Source organism: Peromyscus maniculatus, chromosome 8, assembly GCF_049852395.1.
Source record: "Peromyscus maniculatus bairdii isolate BWxNUB_F1_BW_parent chromosome 8, HU_Pman_BW_mat_3.1, whole genome shotgun sequence".
In the NCBI taxonomy this organism is placed as follows: domain Eukaryota; kingdom Metazoa; phylum Chordata; class Mammalia; order Rodentia; family Cricetidae; genus Peromyscus; species Peromyscus maniculatus.
The window spans coordinates 100,609,002-100,625,839 of record NC_134859.1 but is presented as its reverse complement, the minus strand read 5'-3'; the positions used below and the strand labels follow the sequence as shown (position 1 = coordinate 100,625,839).

Below are 16,838 nucleotides of genomic sequence, written 5' to 3'. Positions count from 1 at the left end.
CAGGTGTTTATAACAGAATAATTGTACAGCTGCTTTATCATGTCAGGTCAGTGTCTTTAAGGATAGTAACCAGGACTGGGGAGATGGCTCGGCCATCACTGTGCTTGTCACTCAACCTTGAGAACCTGAGTTCAGTCTCCAGAACCCACATAAAAAGCCAGGCATGGTGGATGTAGTCCCCACACAGGGGAGGTAGAGACAGGTAGATTCCTGGGGCTGCATAGGGAGGCAGACTAGCCCAATCAGTGAGTCCCAGGCCCAAGACAGTGCCTTCAGAGGAATGACTCCCAAGACTGACCTGTGACCTCCACATATATGTGCACACATGTGTACCTGTGCCCATATACACATGTGCCTATACCCCTCTCCCTATGCACATGAAGAAAACGTAAGAAACAGTCACTAATTTTTAGAAGGAGGTGTGTGTGTGTGTGTGTGTGTGTGTGTGTGTGTGTGTGTGTGTGTGTCCGTCCCCGTATGTGTCTGTAGAGGCCAGTCAGATCCCTGGAACTGTAATCATAGGCAATTGTGAGCCGACTGCTGTGGATGCTGGAAACTGAATTCTGGTCCTCTACAAGAGAAGCAAGTGCTCTTTACTGGTGAGCCATCTCCCCAGACCTCCTGTACTGGATGGTTTTGTGTGTCAACTTGACACAAGCTAGAGTCATCAGAGAGAAAGGAGCCTCAGTTGAGGAAATGCCTCCATGAGATCCAGCTATAAGGCATTTTCTCAATTAGTGATCAGTGGGGGAGGGCCTAGTCCATTGTGGGTGGTGCCATCCCTGGGCTGGTGGTCCTGGGTTTTATAAGAAAGCAGGCTGAGTAAGCCATGAGGAGCAAGCCAGTAAGCAGCACCCCTCCATGGCCTCTGCATCAGCTCCTACCTCCAGGTTCCTGCCCCTTCAAGTACCTGTCTGACCTCCTTCAGTGATGATCACAATGGTGAAGTGTAAAACCAAATAAACCAGTGTTTCATTGCAGTAACAGAAACCCAAGCTAAGACACCTCCTGATCACTACTTTGTTATTCAAGCATGAACTGGAGAGTCATGGTCAAATGATTTCCCTGTGCTGCGACAGCCCCAAGAATCACAGGAAATAATGGGACCAGCCTAACGAGGGCATTGCCTGGGGTTAGGACAGAACAGTCGCTTGGCCTGTGATGCCCACTTGTCAGCGTTGCCACTGTTAGTAGATTACTTCCTGTTGCAGTTGGGTATTTCAGAAGGGGGCCATCAGCCTGGAGAAGCATCAGTTAAGCCTTACCATCTTCCTCTTCTTCCCTCCTAGTGGCAACGGGAAGCTGGCATCCTGGGCCTCCATCCTGGGATTCGTGGTGATGATGTCTTTGGATGTGGGCCTTGGCTAGCTCTGACAACCTTCGGACCCCAGGAAGGCAAATTCCAGGCTTCTGCAGGACCATGAGCCTCTCTCTTCACATTAAAACCCTGTTCTTTTCTCTCCTCCCCATCTCCTTACAGATCAGCTCTGATTACACTTTGACTTTTCATTTTGCTTTGGAGGGAGAAGCTGGTTTTCTTTGTAATCTCAAGGCGTCATAGAACTGTAGATTTGTGTTTGGGCCATTGAGTGGAAGGAATCTTTCCTCGGTGGGATTGTCAAGGCCAGCCATTCCTACTGTCCCACCTCCAGTCTCCCTTACTAGACTCAATTTCAGCTCCTCGAGGTCACCTCCAGAAGTCAGCTCTTGGCACACAAGTCCTGAGCATGTTGGCCTAGGGTCTTAGAGCAGGTGGCCTGAGTCCCTTGTGCTCTATCATCATGGGTCTTCTGTCCACCCAGAATGCCAGGAGAGAAGCATCATGAACACAGAAGGCTGCTCTCCAAGGCTGAGCCAGCTTCAACAGTGTCTGCTTCCTCCAGGGAGGCATGCACGGAACGGCTCCCACATGAAGGGAAGGGGGTCAGCTCATCTTTCTCTTCTGTCCGAAAGCAAAGATTGGCATTACTGAGGTTAGAGAAATTTGGAAATTAGGGTGACTGTGAACACACAGTGTGCCCTGTGGAGAGCGGTGTGAGGATGGTTTTGACCTGAGGCCTCTGCTCTTGGTAGGTCACAAGAACAGAGCACTTGGTCATGGTTCCCAGATCTCCTTAGCTATTAATCTGGATGTGTTTACAGCCATTATTTTTCTGAGACTTATGAATGCTAGCGAAGTGCAGGTACTCAACCCCCTCGTTTACTACAGGAGTTAAGTTAGCTCTAGCGAATGAGTGACCTTTGGAGTCTGCTAAGGCACTTGCTCTGCTGGCCACTTGGAAACATCACCCCATCCAGAGCCCCTGAGCTGTGGTAGGCTTTGTTGGAATCTGGCCAGAGGGCTTCGAATGAGAAAGGAAAGGGGGTAGGAAGATGTATTTTTACGTTTCCTTTCTTTGAAAACTTAAAATTCTGAGATGACCCTGAAGAATGACTGGACCTAGACTATATGCTAACCTGCTCCATCATACACGTAGCCCGCCATCAGCTCTCCCAACACATCTGAGGCCCGAGCCCTCCATGGTCAGAGGAGGTGTGGGACTCAGAGTGGACTCTACCTGGGACCCAGGCATTCAGGTACTGGGTTCTCAGTGTCTGCTCTCTGTGTTCACGTGTTCCATCCCTCTGAGGGTGAATATTGTAGTCTGTGAATGTTCAAGATCCCAGAGGCCAATCTCAGCTGGGCATAAGGCTGTTCTTCTGAAGCACTGGTGAGCAAAATTGAAGACTCCTTCAATTTGATTGGTTGAGGCTAGCTGGGTTGGTGATTGGCACATGTGTATATTTTATCCTTACGTCTTTGTATGTAGTTCTGTTACTGCAAATCGTCCTTTCTGCTGGATAAGACCTGTAACTGTGATTAATATCAATAAAGGGAATTTTGTTGTGCATGTGCTGTGTTATATTTGATCCTCAACACCGCTTCTTTCCAGAATGGGTAATGCCCTCTCTCCCACCCAACACCAGCAGGAGTAATTAGATGCTCACAGCAGAATGACTAGTCAGCTTAGAGGTTGCAAAAAACAGCATCCAACTCCAGCTTGTTTAAACAGAGCAGATTGTTGGATGGTGTTAAGAAACTTGAAGGATCTAGTGGAGAGTTGGGCTTAGATATAGGGTGGATTTAAGACAGCTAGATCTGGGCTGTGGCCTGATGGCATTCAGAAAAGAGCTCCATGAGATGCCATGGCCCCTGGTGCTGGTGACTAAACGCTGGCACCTCTGCTGAAACTCCTGTTCCCGGGTACCGCCAACAGCATCAAGAGAATTAGGCTGTACTGGCCCAATGCTTCAGGTCCTGGAGAGATAGGTCAAGTAGCAGAGGTGCTCACGTGACTTTTACATGCATACACATACAGACCCATGTGTAACACACACACACACACACACACACACACACACACACACACACACACACACACACACACGTGTGCTGGCCAAACATCCATCTAGCACTTTGATCCTGTGCCCATGAACTGGCTGGTCTTACCCCTCCAGGTCTGACATGACAGTTGATTTTTCCAGACTTGGGGTGGGTTCAGATGATAGAGAGCCACATGAAGAGACATGGTTGACTCGGGGTATCACAGACTATTTTGTTGTAACCCTGTTTTCACATTTTGCAGAGGTCATTCATTGTAGAATATTATTTGAAGGTGTGTTACTTTTGTTTATGTTGCATTTGTTTAACTCTGTGAAGCTGTGTTACTGTGCCTTTCCAAAACACCTGATAGCCAAAAGAAGGTTAAATTTGATTGTCAAGGTGACTGGGTTAAAAGATCCCCTAGAGGAGAGGTTCTCAACCTGTGGGTCTCAACCCCTTTGGGGGTTAAATGGCCTTTTCACAGGGGTCACCTAAGACTGTCAAAAACACAGATATTTACATTATAATTCATAACAGTAGCAAAATTACAGTTATAAAGTTGCAACGAAAATAATTTTATGGTTGGAGGTCACCACAACATGAAGAACTGCATTAAAGGGTCACAGCTTTAGGAAGGTTGGGAACCACTGCCCTGGAGCATTAGTGAGATACAACTTTGGGTGTGTCTGTCGGGGGAGGGTCCAAGAGCCAATAAAAGTGGGGCGAGGGGCAAAGGCAGTTGAACATCAGCCTGCCTTTTTTTTAAATGCCTCCTGGCGGGGTCAAATATGAGGAGTCATACATGTTCCCACCATCATGAACCTTGCCATGTCTTCCTTACCAGGTCCTGATAGATACCCCCTCTCAAACAGAGAGCCAGAATAAATCCTTTCCCCACCAGGGCTGCTTGTCAGGCGTGTGGTCACAGGAGAGAAGGGTAAGTAGTACAGGCCGCAGCCTGCGGGCCTCCCCACTCCTGGCACACATTGAGGGGTGTGAAAGACAGAAGCTCATGGGCCTGTGGGGCGGGGGGGGGAGAGTGCTCTTTCCCTTTCCTTTTACATAGAGGCATGTCATCCATGCAGCAAAGACACAAACCTTTATACGTGCTTACATGGATTTTACCCATGCATCCCTGGGACACACCCTGCCTGGGCGTGGGAGTCATCATCCCAACTCACAGACATCTTGGTTCCTTGATCTGGAATCTTCTCCCTCTGGCTAAGGTCCTGGGTGAACAGGCTGCAGGTGTGGGCAGACTCCACGCAGCCGGCCTCAGGCCAGGTGATGTGGACTGCTTTCACCTGCACAAGTTTCAGAGCCCAGCTCTGAAAGCCTTTGGCATGGCTGTCATGGGGGATGAGGGCTGGGTAGAGAAGGACATGTGCAGGGAGAGCCACATGTATGCCCCTGGACCCTACTCCTCCAACCTGCCCAGCTGCTAAAAGATGCAGTGTGCCAACCCCAGCTGTCACCTGCTTGGCTTCGATGAGACAGGACAGATGCCCTGAAGTGACCTCTGGCTCCCCAGGATCCCTGGAGGTCCACTGTGCTGTACTCCCTGACTGTCTTTTCTAGGGGTAAGTCTGGGGAGCCCCAAAGGCAGAGAGTATACAAAGTAGGAGTGCTCTTTGAGGAAAACGGAGACGTGCCAACAAAAATGAAGCTCAAGGCCACTAAGGGGGCCACTGAGTGAGTGCACACTTCCGAGGCTCAAGTATCATTGGCTTTGGGGTGACCTGACCTCTAGTGCAGGACAGGGGGCCCGAGGTGCTTAGGAACATTTAACAGACTGGCTTTCCTGACATCTTCCTATGCACATCCGACCAGTAGCTAGAGAAGAACTGTGTTCAAAGGTGGAAAGAACATTGCTCAACATGCTCCCCTCCCTGCCTGCCTTCCCATATAGGAGGAAGAGTTAAACCTCCCTCCCTCCCTGCTCACCTGAGCAGCCAGAAGTTGCCATTAGAAACAGCAGCCTTGAAGGAAGTTAGGTCACTGGGGATGTCTCTTTAAAGGGGATGTCACAGTTTGTTTTAACTGTCAGCTTGGCACAGCCTAGACTCACCTAAGAGGGGAATCTCAACTGAGGGATGACCCAGATTAGATTAGCCCATGGGCATGTCCATGAGGAATTGTCTGGATTGTTCATTGATGTAGAAGGACTCAGTCCACTGTGGGTAGTACCATTCCCTAAGCTGGTGATCCTGAACTGTATAAGAAAGCTAGGTATAGGCTGGCTTGTGGGCCAGCTAGCAAGCAGCACCCTCTGTGGTTTCTACTGTACTTCTTGTCTATGAAATGAGTTTCTTGGTCAGAGGTGATGTGTAGAATAGCAAGCAGACCTGCCCTGAGCCCCTGCCTTGACTTCCCTTAGTGAATCATGATTTACAAGTATAATCCAAACGGATCTTCCCTTCCCTAAGTTTCTTTTGGTAATGGCGCTTGTCACAGCAATAGAAAGGAAGCTAGAAGAGAGGTTGTTGTGTGACAGTTTCTTTGTCTTTGTCCCTCTTCTGCTCCCCACCATCATGTTCTTTATCACCACAGGCCCAGAGCGACTATGGTCTGAACCCTCTGAAACACGATCAAAAAAATAAACAACAACAACAACAAAAAAAAAAAAACCATTTTCCCCGTATAAATTAATTGTCCCAGGGATAGAAATCTGACACAGTTGGGGGACCGTGACAGCAGAAAGAGCTCCTTAGCCAAAGTTCAGTTTCTGCTTGTGCAGTAAGGGTGTTAGGAATGTACCCCTTTCTCTGGCATTGGCCTTTCAGGGAGAGGACTCAACGCACACCTGTGTCTGCAGCCTGCCTGACTTCCAGCATTTCCTGGAGGGTGTCCCGTGGAAAAGTACAGTGAACCATTGTAAGGTTAATACAGACATGTACATTTTTCCAAGAATTTCTTTGGTGGGGACCTTTACCCTTACCAAGTGTCTTAGTTAGGGTTTCAGTCACTGTGAAGAGACACCATGACCACAGCAACTCTTAGAAAGAAAACATTTAACTGATGGGGCTCGCTTACTGTTTCAGAGGTTCAGTCATTATTGTCATGGCAGGGAGCATGGCGGCGTGCAGGCAGAGGTGGTGCTGGAGCTGAGAGTGCCACATCTTGCAGGCAACAGGAAATCAACTGACTCACAAACCTCAAAGCCCACCCCCACAGTGACACACTTCCTCTAGCAAGGCCACACCCACTCCAACAAAGCCACACCTCCTAATAGTGCCACTCCCTTTGGGGGCCACCGAGATTTTTTTTTTATTAAATTTTTAAATTTATTTTACATACCAACCACAGTTTCCCCTCCCTCTTCTCCTCCTGCTCCCTCCTCCAACCTCTTTTCTAACCCCACCCCCCATCCACTCCTCAGAAAGGGGGAGGCCTCCCATGAGAGTCAACAAAGCATGGCGTATCAAGCTCCTCCCCCTGAATCAAGGTTGAGCAAGACATCCCACCATAGAGAATAGGTCCCCAAAAGCCAGCTCATGCACCAGGGACAGATCCTGCTAGGGATCTCATAAACAGACCAAGCTATACAACTGTCACCCACATGCAGAAGGCCTAGGTCAGTCCCATGCAGGCTCCCTAGCTGTCGATCTAGAGTCTGTGAGCTCCCATGAGCTTTGGTCAGCTGTCTCTGTGGGTTTCCCTGTCATAATCTTGCCCCCCTCTTGCTCATATAATCCCTCCTCCCTCTCTTCAACAGGACTCCCAGAGCTCAGCCCAGTTCTTGGCTGTGGGTCTCTGCATCTGCTTCCATCAGATACTGGATGAAGACTGTATGATGACCATTGGGGTATTCACCAGTGTGATTACAGGATAAGACCAGTTCAGGCACCCTCTCCACTGTTGCTAGGAGTCTTAGCTGGGGTCATCCTTGTGGATTCCTGGGAGTTTCCCTGGCACCAGGTTTCTCCCTAACCTCATAACGGTTCCCTCTATCAAGATCTCCCTTTCATTGCTCTCCCTCTCCACCCCTCCCCCGATTTAGCTACCCCAGTCCCTCATTTCCACCCCCCATCTCCTCCCCTTTACTTCTCCAACCCCACCCCCAGTTTGCCCAGGATATCTCATCTATTTCCCCTTCTTAGGATGATCCATTTATCCCTCTTAGGGTCCTGCTTGTCACCCAGCTTCTCTGGGGGCTGTGGATTGTAGCCTGGTTATCCTTTGCTTTACATCTAATATCCACTTATGAGTGAGTCCACACCATGTTTGTTTTTCTGGGTCTAGGTTACCTCACTCAGGATATTTTCTAGTCCCATCCATTTGCTGACAAATTTCATGGTGTCATTGTTTTTTTTTTTTTTTTATCACTGAGTAATACTTCATTGTGTAAATGGACCACATTTTCTTTATCCATTCTTTGGTTGAAGGGCATCTAGGTTGTTTCCAGGTTCTCGCTATTATGAATAATGCTGCTATGAACATAGTTGAGCAAATGTTCTGGCCACACCGAGATTCTTATGGACTGTCATATGATCACAGAGTGACATTCTATCCCTGTTGCTCATTAAACCAAGGCCACCAAATTTGATTTTCAAAGGTTCAGATCATCACTTTTACTCATCAAGGTAAAGATGACACAACCAAGTACATGTGGTTAGGAGAGAGTTCTGTTCTCTTTGATGTGGACACTTCAGAGTAGAAGAAGAATGGTGGCAGAGACAGGTGGGCAGGTCAGGATAGGTACCAAGGCTACCCTCTGGGATGACTATCTCTGATCCATGAGCCCAAGCCCAATTTTTATGCCCTCCTCTCTGGTTTCCACAGGCTAGTCTCCAAAACTGTGAGTCAGGGGTATAGCCAACACTTGGTCCTTCGGGGATGCTGAGCAGTCAGGGAGTCCTATCCGCACAGATGCATCTCTCACTTCATCTTCTCCCACCTTCTCTGTGAGAACAGTGGTACTGAGTACAAAGGAGCTTCCGATCCAAGTTGCTGTTTCCACAGAGACACACAAGGAGGTCTTAATTTTGGTCACTACGTTTATTGAGGTCCTTTAAAAAAATAAACTCCAAGCCGGGTGGTGGTGGTGCACACCTTTAATCCCAGCACTCGAGAGGCAGAGCCAGGTGAATCTCTGTGAGTTTGAAGCCAGCCTGGGCTACAGAGTGAGTTCCAGGACAGGTTCCAAAGCTACACAGAGAAACCCTGTGTCCAAAAACAAAACAAAAGCCTCAGTTGTGTATTGTCTGTAGCCAGGAAGAGTGGGTAGGAAAAGGACTAAGGGATGCAGGGGTGGGGGGTGGGGTAACCAAAGTGGTGTCATCCCTAGACCTGTGAAGTGTTTTAGCTTACTGTCTATGGCTGTGATAAAACACTGACCAAAACCAACTTGGGGAGGAAACTGTTTGGCTTCTACATCCCAACTGCAGCCTCTCTGAAGGGCAGGCAGGCAAGGCAGGAACTCTATTAGGACAGAAACCTGGAGGCAGAACCCCAGGGAGTGCTTGACTGGCTTTATCTCTAGTCCTTGCTCAACTTGCTTTTGCGTACAACCCATGACCACCTACCTGGGGGTGACACCACCCCCAGTGGGCCAGGCCCTCCCAGGTCAGCCATCAATCAAGAAAATGCCCCTACTGACCCTCCCACAGGCCAATCTTATGGAGGCTGTTCCTCAATAAAGATTATGTCTTCCCAGATGACTCCAGTGTGTATCCAGTTGACAAGAATAAACAAAGCAGCACAGAGGATATAGCCATAAGTGTTTCCCAAGGCTTTAAAAGTATGTGTGCTACTTAATCAAAGCCTGCCTAATAGAAGCAACAAAAATCTTGGAGGTCAAAATGAAGCCTGAACTTTCTCATTTGGGGCTCAGATTTCTGTAGCAAGAAAAACTTGGGCGGAACTGGGTTTCAGGTCCTCTGTTCTGGAAGCCAGCGAAGCCATGAACCCACGTTGCCCTCCTGACTGGAAGCTGGTTCCTTTTTCCAGTAGGTTCTGCTTGTTTGGGAGGAGGGGTGGTGTAGGTGTGTGTGTGTGTGTGTGTGTGTGTGTGTGTTTGTTTAATGCAGAGTTCTTGGCAAACCTATCCAGTTGGCAAGTGCTGACAAGTCAAATCCTCCTTTTTTCCAAACCAGAAAAGAAAAAACCAACTTGAAGGTGTCAGTTTCCCGTCCTCTCCCTCACAGCCCCACAATCCCTCTTTGTTGTGGGTGTGCCTAGACACTGGAAACAGTGACAGTCTCTGGCTGAATGCTACAGCTCTCAAGGTCAAAAAGGTGTTGCTGTTTCTCCTTCACGGTCGCTGTCATCTGGAACATTCCCTCCCCAGCTGTGGAAGGCAAATTTTTGAGTCAAAAATTGAGTCATTTTTGTCACTGTTGTGACACATGGACCTAACACGAGCAACTTTCAAGGCCTATCTCTCAGATGACTCCAGATCCTGACAAGTTAACAGTCACAACAAAATGAAAACAGGTTGACAGCCTCGCCACCACTTAGGGTTTTAGACTGGGGTGGTAGAGATGGGTTTAGCAAAAACAAGGATGGATGTTGACAGGGAAATGCAGACCAGCATCCTGGGAATCCTTGTGGAAGTGTGCCTGCCATAGGCATGCTGAGACCAGCATCGCGAGTAGCCCTATAGAAACGTGTCTGGACTGCAGATAAGCATGGGCATCTCTATGAAAATACAGCTGGACCAAGGATGTCGAGACCACCATTGTGAGCAGTCCTGTAGAAGTGTACCTTTATCATAAACTTTCCTGTGAAAATATATTTGGACCAGGGATGTTGAGACCACCTTTGGGAGTAGTCCTATAGAAGTGTGCCTTTATCATAAACTTTCCTGAGAAAATATACCTGAACCAAGGATGTCGAGACTACCATTATCATAAACTTTTCTGTGAAAATCTATTTGGACCAGGGATGCTGAGGCCAGGTTTGTAGGCATTCTTGTGGAAGTGTGCCTGGATGAACAGGTAACATGGCTTCGGGAAAAGGCAAACTCCTCCAGGGTTCATCCTCAGAACGCACAGCACCCAGTGCATGTCCATGTAAGAGATGACAATGCTGATAACATGGCCGATTGGGATCAGCCTTGGCAGGAGCTCCCAGAAGAGCTTTGTGGTTTGGAAAGTTGCAGCAACAGCCAGGGCACCAGCTGCCTCTCAAACACACCTTTCCCTGATCAGGCCAGCTACCACGCCCACACCCAGGCTTCTCCCGCTGGAAGCTCAGCTTCCATGTCCTGTCTACTTTAAATGGTGTAGGATAATCGTACCCAGGGGGTATTATCCACGAGCATCCAGTACCCTGCCTCTTGTGGGAGTGTGGACTTCCTGTGCTACTTATAGCCCATAGAGATGACCATTATCGATTTAGGATCACTGGGCAAGAGGGTTTAAGCCATCCCAGGGGATTCAGAGCTTGAGTTGAGAAGGAGGTTAGGTTGCTTGCTCAACAAAGGAAAGACTTCCTAAGCAGGTGGATGTGACTGCTTTGCATATTACCTCTCTGATCTTAACCTCCACCAGCCCAGATCTGCTAAGAACAAAACAGCAAGAAAACAATAAAGTGAAGCTGTGGTGTGGTGGCGCACGCCTTTAATCCCAGCCCTCTGGAGGCAGAGGCAGGCAGTTCTCTGAGTTCAAGGCCAACCTGGGCTACACAGAGAGTTCCAGGACAGCCAGGACTACATGGAGAAACCCTGTCTCAAAACAAACAAGCAAACAAAACAAAACAAAAACAACAAAAGAAAAAATAGTGACCTGGGCCTCAGCTATGCACCTGTTAAAAGTAGGATAGCCGTTCTCTTGGACAACATAGTCCATACAGTATCCTTTCGACCATGCCACTGCTTTTTCCCGGGGCTCTAGATGACTACATGGATCATTGTAAGCCATTGTCCAGACCACTCTCCTCTTCTTTCTGCCTGCATAAGTCTTTGTGACAATCTTCTTTGAAATAATAGCTAACACAGAGGCTTGAGGGATGGCCCAGTAGCTAAGAGCACTGGCTGCTCTTCCAGGGTCCCAGGTTCTATTCCCTCACATGGTAGCTCACAACCATTTCTAATTCCAACTCCAGAGAATTCAAAGCCATCTTCTGGCCTCTAAAACCAGGCATATGAGTGGTGCATAGATATACATGCAGACCATGCACATAAGAGAAAACAAAAGTAATAATAGTAGCTGAAGCAGGGATCAAAATGTACCCTGTGTTTAGTGTCTACCTAGAAGTCAAAATTTTCCACCTCTCTAACTTTGTGACATATGTCTGGCAATACCACCAATACCACTCTAGTGTTCTGAGTACATTCTACTACATTCTGCTTTGGAACCTCATCAAAAATAGTGACTGGTTTACCAACCAACGCTGACTGGAACTTACCCACATTTTAAACAATTAAGTGTGTGTGTGTGTGTGTTGTAAATTCATGTGTGTGGAATGGATGTACATGTGTGTGCATGCATGTTGAGGCCAGACAGGTTCTGAGTATCTAACTAAAGTTCCCCTTATGTGGCAAGCACTTTGCTGATAGACCATCTCTCCAGTCCCCATACTCATCTTATTGCCTGGTTATAAAACACAAAACAAAATCTCTCTTAGCTGCTACAAGTTAAAAGCAAAGATAGTTCTGATCACTTACTTCCTAAGGCTCACATGAGTTCATGTACATGGCACTTTAATTTTTACTCCACTTTGCTCTTTAAATTTTATTTTTGTTCAGCTCTTTATTATGAAGAATTTCAAGCCTATGTTCAAGAAAACAGAATGGTATCATGAGCCTCATAGAACCATTACCCATTAGCCTCATAGACACATCACCCATGAGCCTTTATGGACCCATCACCCATGAGCCTTCATAGACCCATCACCTCTGAGCCCCCATGGGCCCATTGCCTATCAGCCCTCACAGGCCCATCACCCTGGTCCAATGACTGTCTAACCCAGCCACATCCTTACTCTGCCTTTCCTCTTCCTACAACTAAAACAATTAAGGTCTGAGGAGATGGCTCAGTGGGAAAGTGCTTTGTTGCACCAACATGAAGGCCTGTGTGTAGACCCTCCACACTCTGTGAAAAGCTAGACATGGTGGTCCATGCTAGTGAGCCCAATACTGAAGGGACAGAGATAGGTGGGACCCTGGGGCTCCTGGCCAGACAATCTAGTAGGAAACAAATGGTGAGCTCTAGACTCAGTGAGAACCCCTGTACCGATCCGCTCTGGCCTCCACGTACACAACACCGGTAAACACACTCTCTAATTAAAAAGATACACTGTCATTTTCTTGTTAAACAGGCCAATATGAATCTCAAAAAGAAAGCCCCAAGACTTTAATATGTCCCCCAAATTTTGTGTGATGGTAACAGTTGTAAGTTAGTTATTTGGGGGTGGGACCTTTGGGTCATGGTTGATTACCAACCTAGCCACTTCTGGCTGCTCGTTTTCCTCGCCCTGTGGTATCTGCTATTGTGTTAGGATGCAGCGTGATGGCCTGCACCAGAAGTCCTAGGGATACTGGCCCCATACCTGGAGCTTCCCAGCCTCCCAAACCGTATCTGCACAGACCTTCATTCCTTACAAATCATCTAGTCTCTGATAGTCTGTTGTAGCAACAGAAAACAGACCCAGGCGTAAATGACCTCTCTTCGATATGACTTTGATGTCATTACCATGCGCATGCAAAGTGACATTATATAATTTGCTATATGACTATAATTTGCTATATAAATTTACTATATAACTATAATTTATAGAAGTTATATATCATATATTCTTTATTGCCTTCCTTTTTTAGTAAGTAGTGGCTTTTGGCTAAAAGCAATAAAATCTTACTTTTTTTTGGCTCAACTGTTCTATATTTTTAAGGGAATTTGGGCTTCTTCTCAAAACTCATTCATTAGCTCATTCCATGACTAACCCTATGAATTCAGTCTAGGAATGGACATAGAGAGAATGGTTCAACCACAGCTAATCTCTGAACCCGCCTTGCCCATGTGGCCTAAGCAAATCAAATCATACCAATGACCCCTACCGCAGGATACTGCAGACTTTGACCACACCCTCCTCTTCTGGCCCCTCCCCGCTTCTGTGTTGAGTGCCAGGAACAATGCAAGTGTAGGCAGAGGGAGACTCTGTTTGCCCAAAGAAAACACTTGTAATGTTCCTGTGCTAGTGGCCGGCGGTGACATGGCTGGAGGGAGGGGAGGAGGGAGGGCCTGACCACTAAGGACACCAGGAGATCCACAGTCCAGGGGCTGGAGGTCTGGGGGTGGCTCGATAGAGGGTGTCTAGCATGTACAAAGCTTAAATTTCAATTCTTAACACCACATAAACTGGGCATGGCCGCTCACCCTTGGAATCCCAGCTCCCTGGAGATAGAGGTTGGAGGCTTAGGAGTTCAGGGCCATCTTCAGCAATATAACAATTTTGAGGCTAGCCTGGGCTATGTGAGCACCTGTTCCTGTCAAAAGAACGAGGGAGAAGAAGGAAGGAAAGAAGGAAGGAAGGAGGAAGAAAAAGAAAAGAGAAAGCAGGCAGGTGAGCGGGAGGGAGGGAGGGAGGGAGGGAGGGTGGGAGGGAGGGAGGGAGGGAGAGAAGAAATGCAAAGAATAATGTGAGCAGCCTCCATGGAATCTACTTCCGGTTTCTGTGGCCACAGCAGCCTCAAACTTCTGCAGAGCCTCCCTACCGGGAGGAAATTCTCTTTTGACTGGGATAGCCTGATAGGACATAATATAATATGACTGGCATTCCCAACCCCCACTCTGTCCTTTAGGCTGCTGACCTCATGAGCCAAATGTGTGCACCACCTGGGCCCACAAACTTGCTCAGTAACCCAGAGCCTCTGCCAGTGCAGAGACATGGTTTTCCTTCACCTAGCCCTGTTGGGCTGTTTTTAAGAAAGAATGCGTCAGGGTTTCAGAGTACTTTCTTTGGCCCTTGGCTTCTGGGAAGGAGAAGCCAGCCTCCCTGCCCCCCTCCTTTGGTGGGTCCCCACCCTTAGCTCTGAGAAGGTGACTGACAAGTTGCGTGTCAGTCAGAGCTGCCCGGGGCTCAGCTGGGGAGTGTGGAATCACAGCTTGCATTGTGTACATCAAGGGCTCTGACAGGTGCTGATGGATTTGGCTTCCTTGAGGCTCCCGAGCTCTGGGAGGGGACAAAGAGGAGCATTGTTTGGCAGGGCAGGCCTCTGCCTGTGAACCCACTCATTTGCCTGATGCTGGAGACAGGTGTATCACGCTGAGTGTGCCAGAACTATGTTGGATGATAAAGATCTCTGCTGCATTCCCTAGCACCAGCTTCATGCCAAGGATGCTGCATGAGGTGCAGCCCCTGGTCCCTCTCTCCCTGCAAGCCAGCCCAGCCTTTCCTTTCCCTGGTTTGCAATTCTGAGCTCTACTCCTAAAAATGAGGACTTGTCAAGAATGGGGAGTGGAATTCTGCCTCAAAGTCCCACCCTTTGGAGCCGAGCTGGCAGTGGGGCACAGGGCACGCTTACCAGTGAAGGCACATTTACTCAATTGTTGAGCGAAGGCTCCAAGGTCAGCTCTTAGCCAAGCTCTCCACTGACACGTAGAGTCTTCCTGGAGACTCATCCAGCCTGATGCATGCCAGCCAAGGGCACCCTGTGGCTTGGCATTTTCATTATCCCTTCTGGGTGGTTGCTATAGACACTCCAACCATGTGCATCATTTTTAAATTAAAAAGATATTTCTTGGGCTATGGGCTCAGTGGTTGAGTGCTTACCTAGCAAATAGGAGGTCCTGTGTTCAATTCCCAGCAAACCTCCCCCAAACCCCACCGCCTGATGTATGTTTCTCTCCTAAAATTTTTTCTTTTTTCTTTTTAGTTCTGTGTACGTATGTGTAGGAGGGTATGTACATGTGAGTGCAGGTGCTTATGGAGACCAGAGGAAGGCATCAGATCCCCCAGAGCTAGAGTTAGAGGTGGATGCTGGGAACCAGCCCTGGTCATCTGCTAGAGACATACATGCTTTTAACGATGGAGCCATCTCTCCAGCCCTCACAGAATATACTTCTTATTAAGTAAATACAACACTGAATAACTTGAACAGGACGGTAATGACTTTAGAGGAAGTCACTCTGCCATCCCGAATCTCCACCTCTCCCATCACCTCTCTGAATTTCAATTAAGATGTTTTGATTGGGACTTATCTCTGACTTCCCAATACAGTTTTTGCCCTGGCTTTTCTCCTTACTTTGGCATAAGATGTGAGCTTTTAACTTCTTAGCTGAAAAGCACCCATCTTCTTAGGCTTGCGTTTAGCTTTTTGCAATCAAAATCTCCCTCCATTGGCTTTGCCTGAGCAGGGTCTGTTCCTCTAGTGAACTCTACAGTATAGGGTTGGCCTGAGATTGGAGCAACTGCCACATGCTGCCATGGGAGTCTCCTGCCGTCTTCCCACTCCACAATCCTGCAGCTGCATGCCTAGCATCACTCTTCCTTTTAGCCTAAGACAAAAACCACCCCGATTTTGCACACAGCTGTCACATGTTCAGGATGAGTAGATGGAATAAGGGCTTCCTGAAGATGTCTGAGGCCCAATCCCCAGCACATGGGAACACGGTGTCACACGGCAAAGGGACTCCAGGTTACAGATGGCAATGGGGTTTTAACAGCCAGCCTGTAAATGAGATTATCTTGGAGTTTCCCGATGGGCCATTGTCATCAAAGGGTCTTTGTTTCTAAGTGGGAAGGGAGGCTGGAGAGGGTGGGTCAGGGTGATTGATGTGAGAAAGACTCACTGCAGATGAGGAAGGGGCCGTGCTGAAATTCCATGGTGCTGTGGTTTGTTTCACTCATTGACCTGGACCTTTGGTAGCTGTTTTTTTACCTGGAAACTTATGTCGTTTTTTGTTACAATCATCCCCTCATTATTTTACTATTGCTCTTTTGGAATTATTTTGTGAGTATATATGTGTAAGTGTGTGTGTGTGTGTGTGTGTGTGTGTGTGTGTGTGTGTGTAAAAGAGAGGGGGGTTGTTCTTGCCTGCTTGTCAAGGGGATATTGAATACACAGATGTGCACAACTGTGTCTGGAGGTCAGAGGTCAGTCTCAGGTATCATTCCTCAAGGCCCTCTACCTCATTTTTTGAGGCAGTCTCCCTGAGACTTGACGGTCCCTTTGCAGCTAGCCTGGCAGACCATCAAGCCCAAAGGATCCACTTGGGATTATGGGAGCCAGCGCTACACCCAGCTTTATACACGGGTGCTGGGGTTCAAACTCAGGTCCTTGTTATGTGCAGCAAGCCCCTTAGCCACAGAGCCCCCCCCCCCCCCCCCCCCGTGAACTCCCGTTGTTGGAATCACTGGTTTGGTCCTCTTTTTCCTGTTCCTCTTTACTTCCCTTTCCTCCTCATGAGCTGACTAACACTGTACCCCATTTCTACCCCCAACTTTTTCTTTGTAATTTCTGATATCATGTTTTCAGTTTCTAAAATCTCTAATCATTATAAAATCCCTTCTCAGGACCTCCTACGGTCCTTCC

General features: G+C 48.0%; 1 protein-coding gene across 5 annotated transcripts in view; it reads left to right on the top strand.

Moving 5' to 3' along the window:
* Slc39a11 (solute carrier family 39 member 11) overlaps positions 1–2,891 on the top strand; it is a 441,489-nt gene extending 438,598 nt beyond the window's left edge. For all 5 annotated transcript variants that reach the window (XM_076543667.1, XM_015993764.3, XM_006970449.4 and 2 more), the window contains exon 10: positions 1,290–2,891. In XM_076543667.1, coding sequence (XP_076399782.1) covers positions 1,290–1,368 — 79 coding nt within the window. In that variant the 3' untranslated portion in view covers positions 1,369–2,891. The remainder of the gene's footprint in view (positions 1–1,289) is intronic.
* Positions 2,892–16,838: the final 13,947 nt, after the last annotated feature.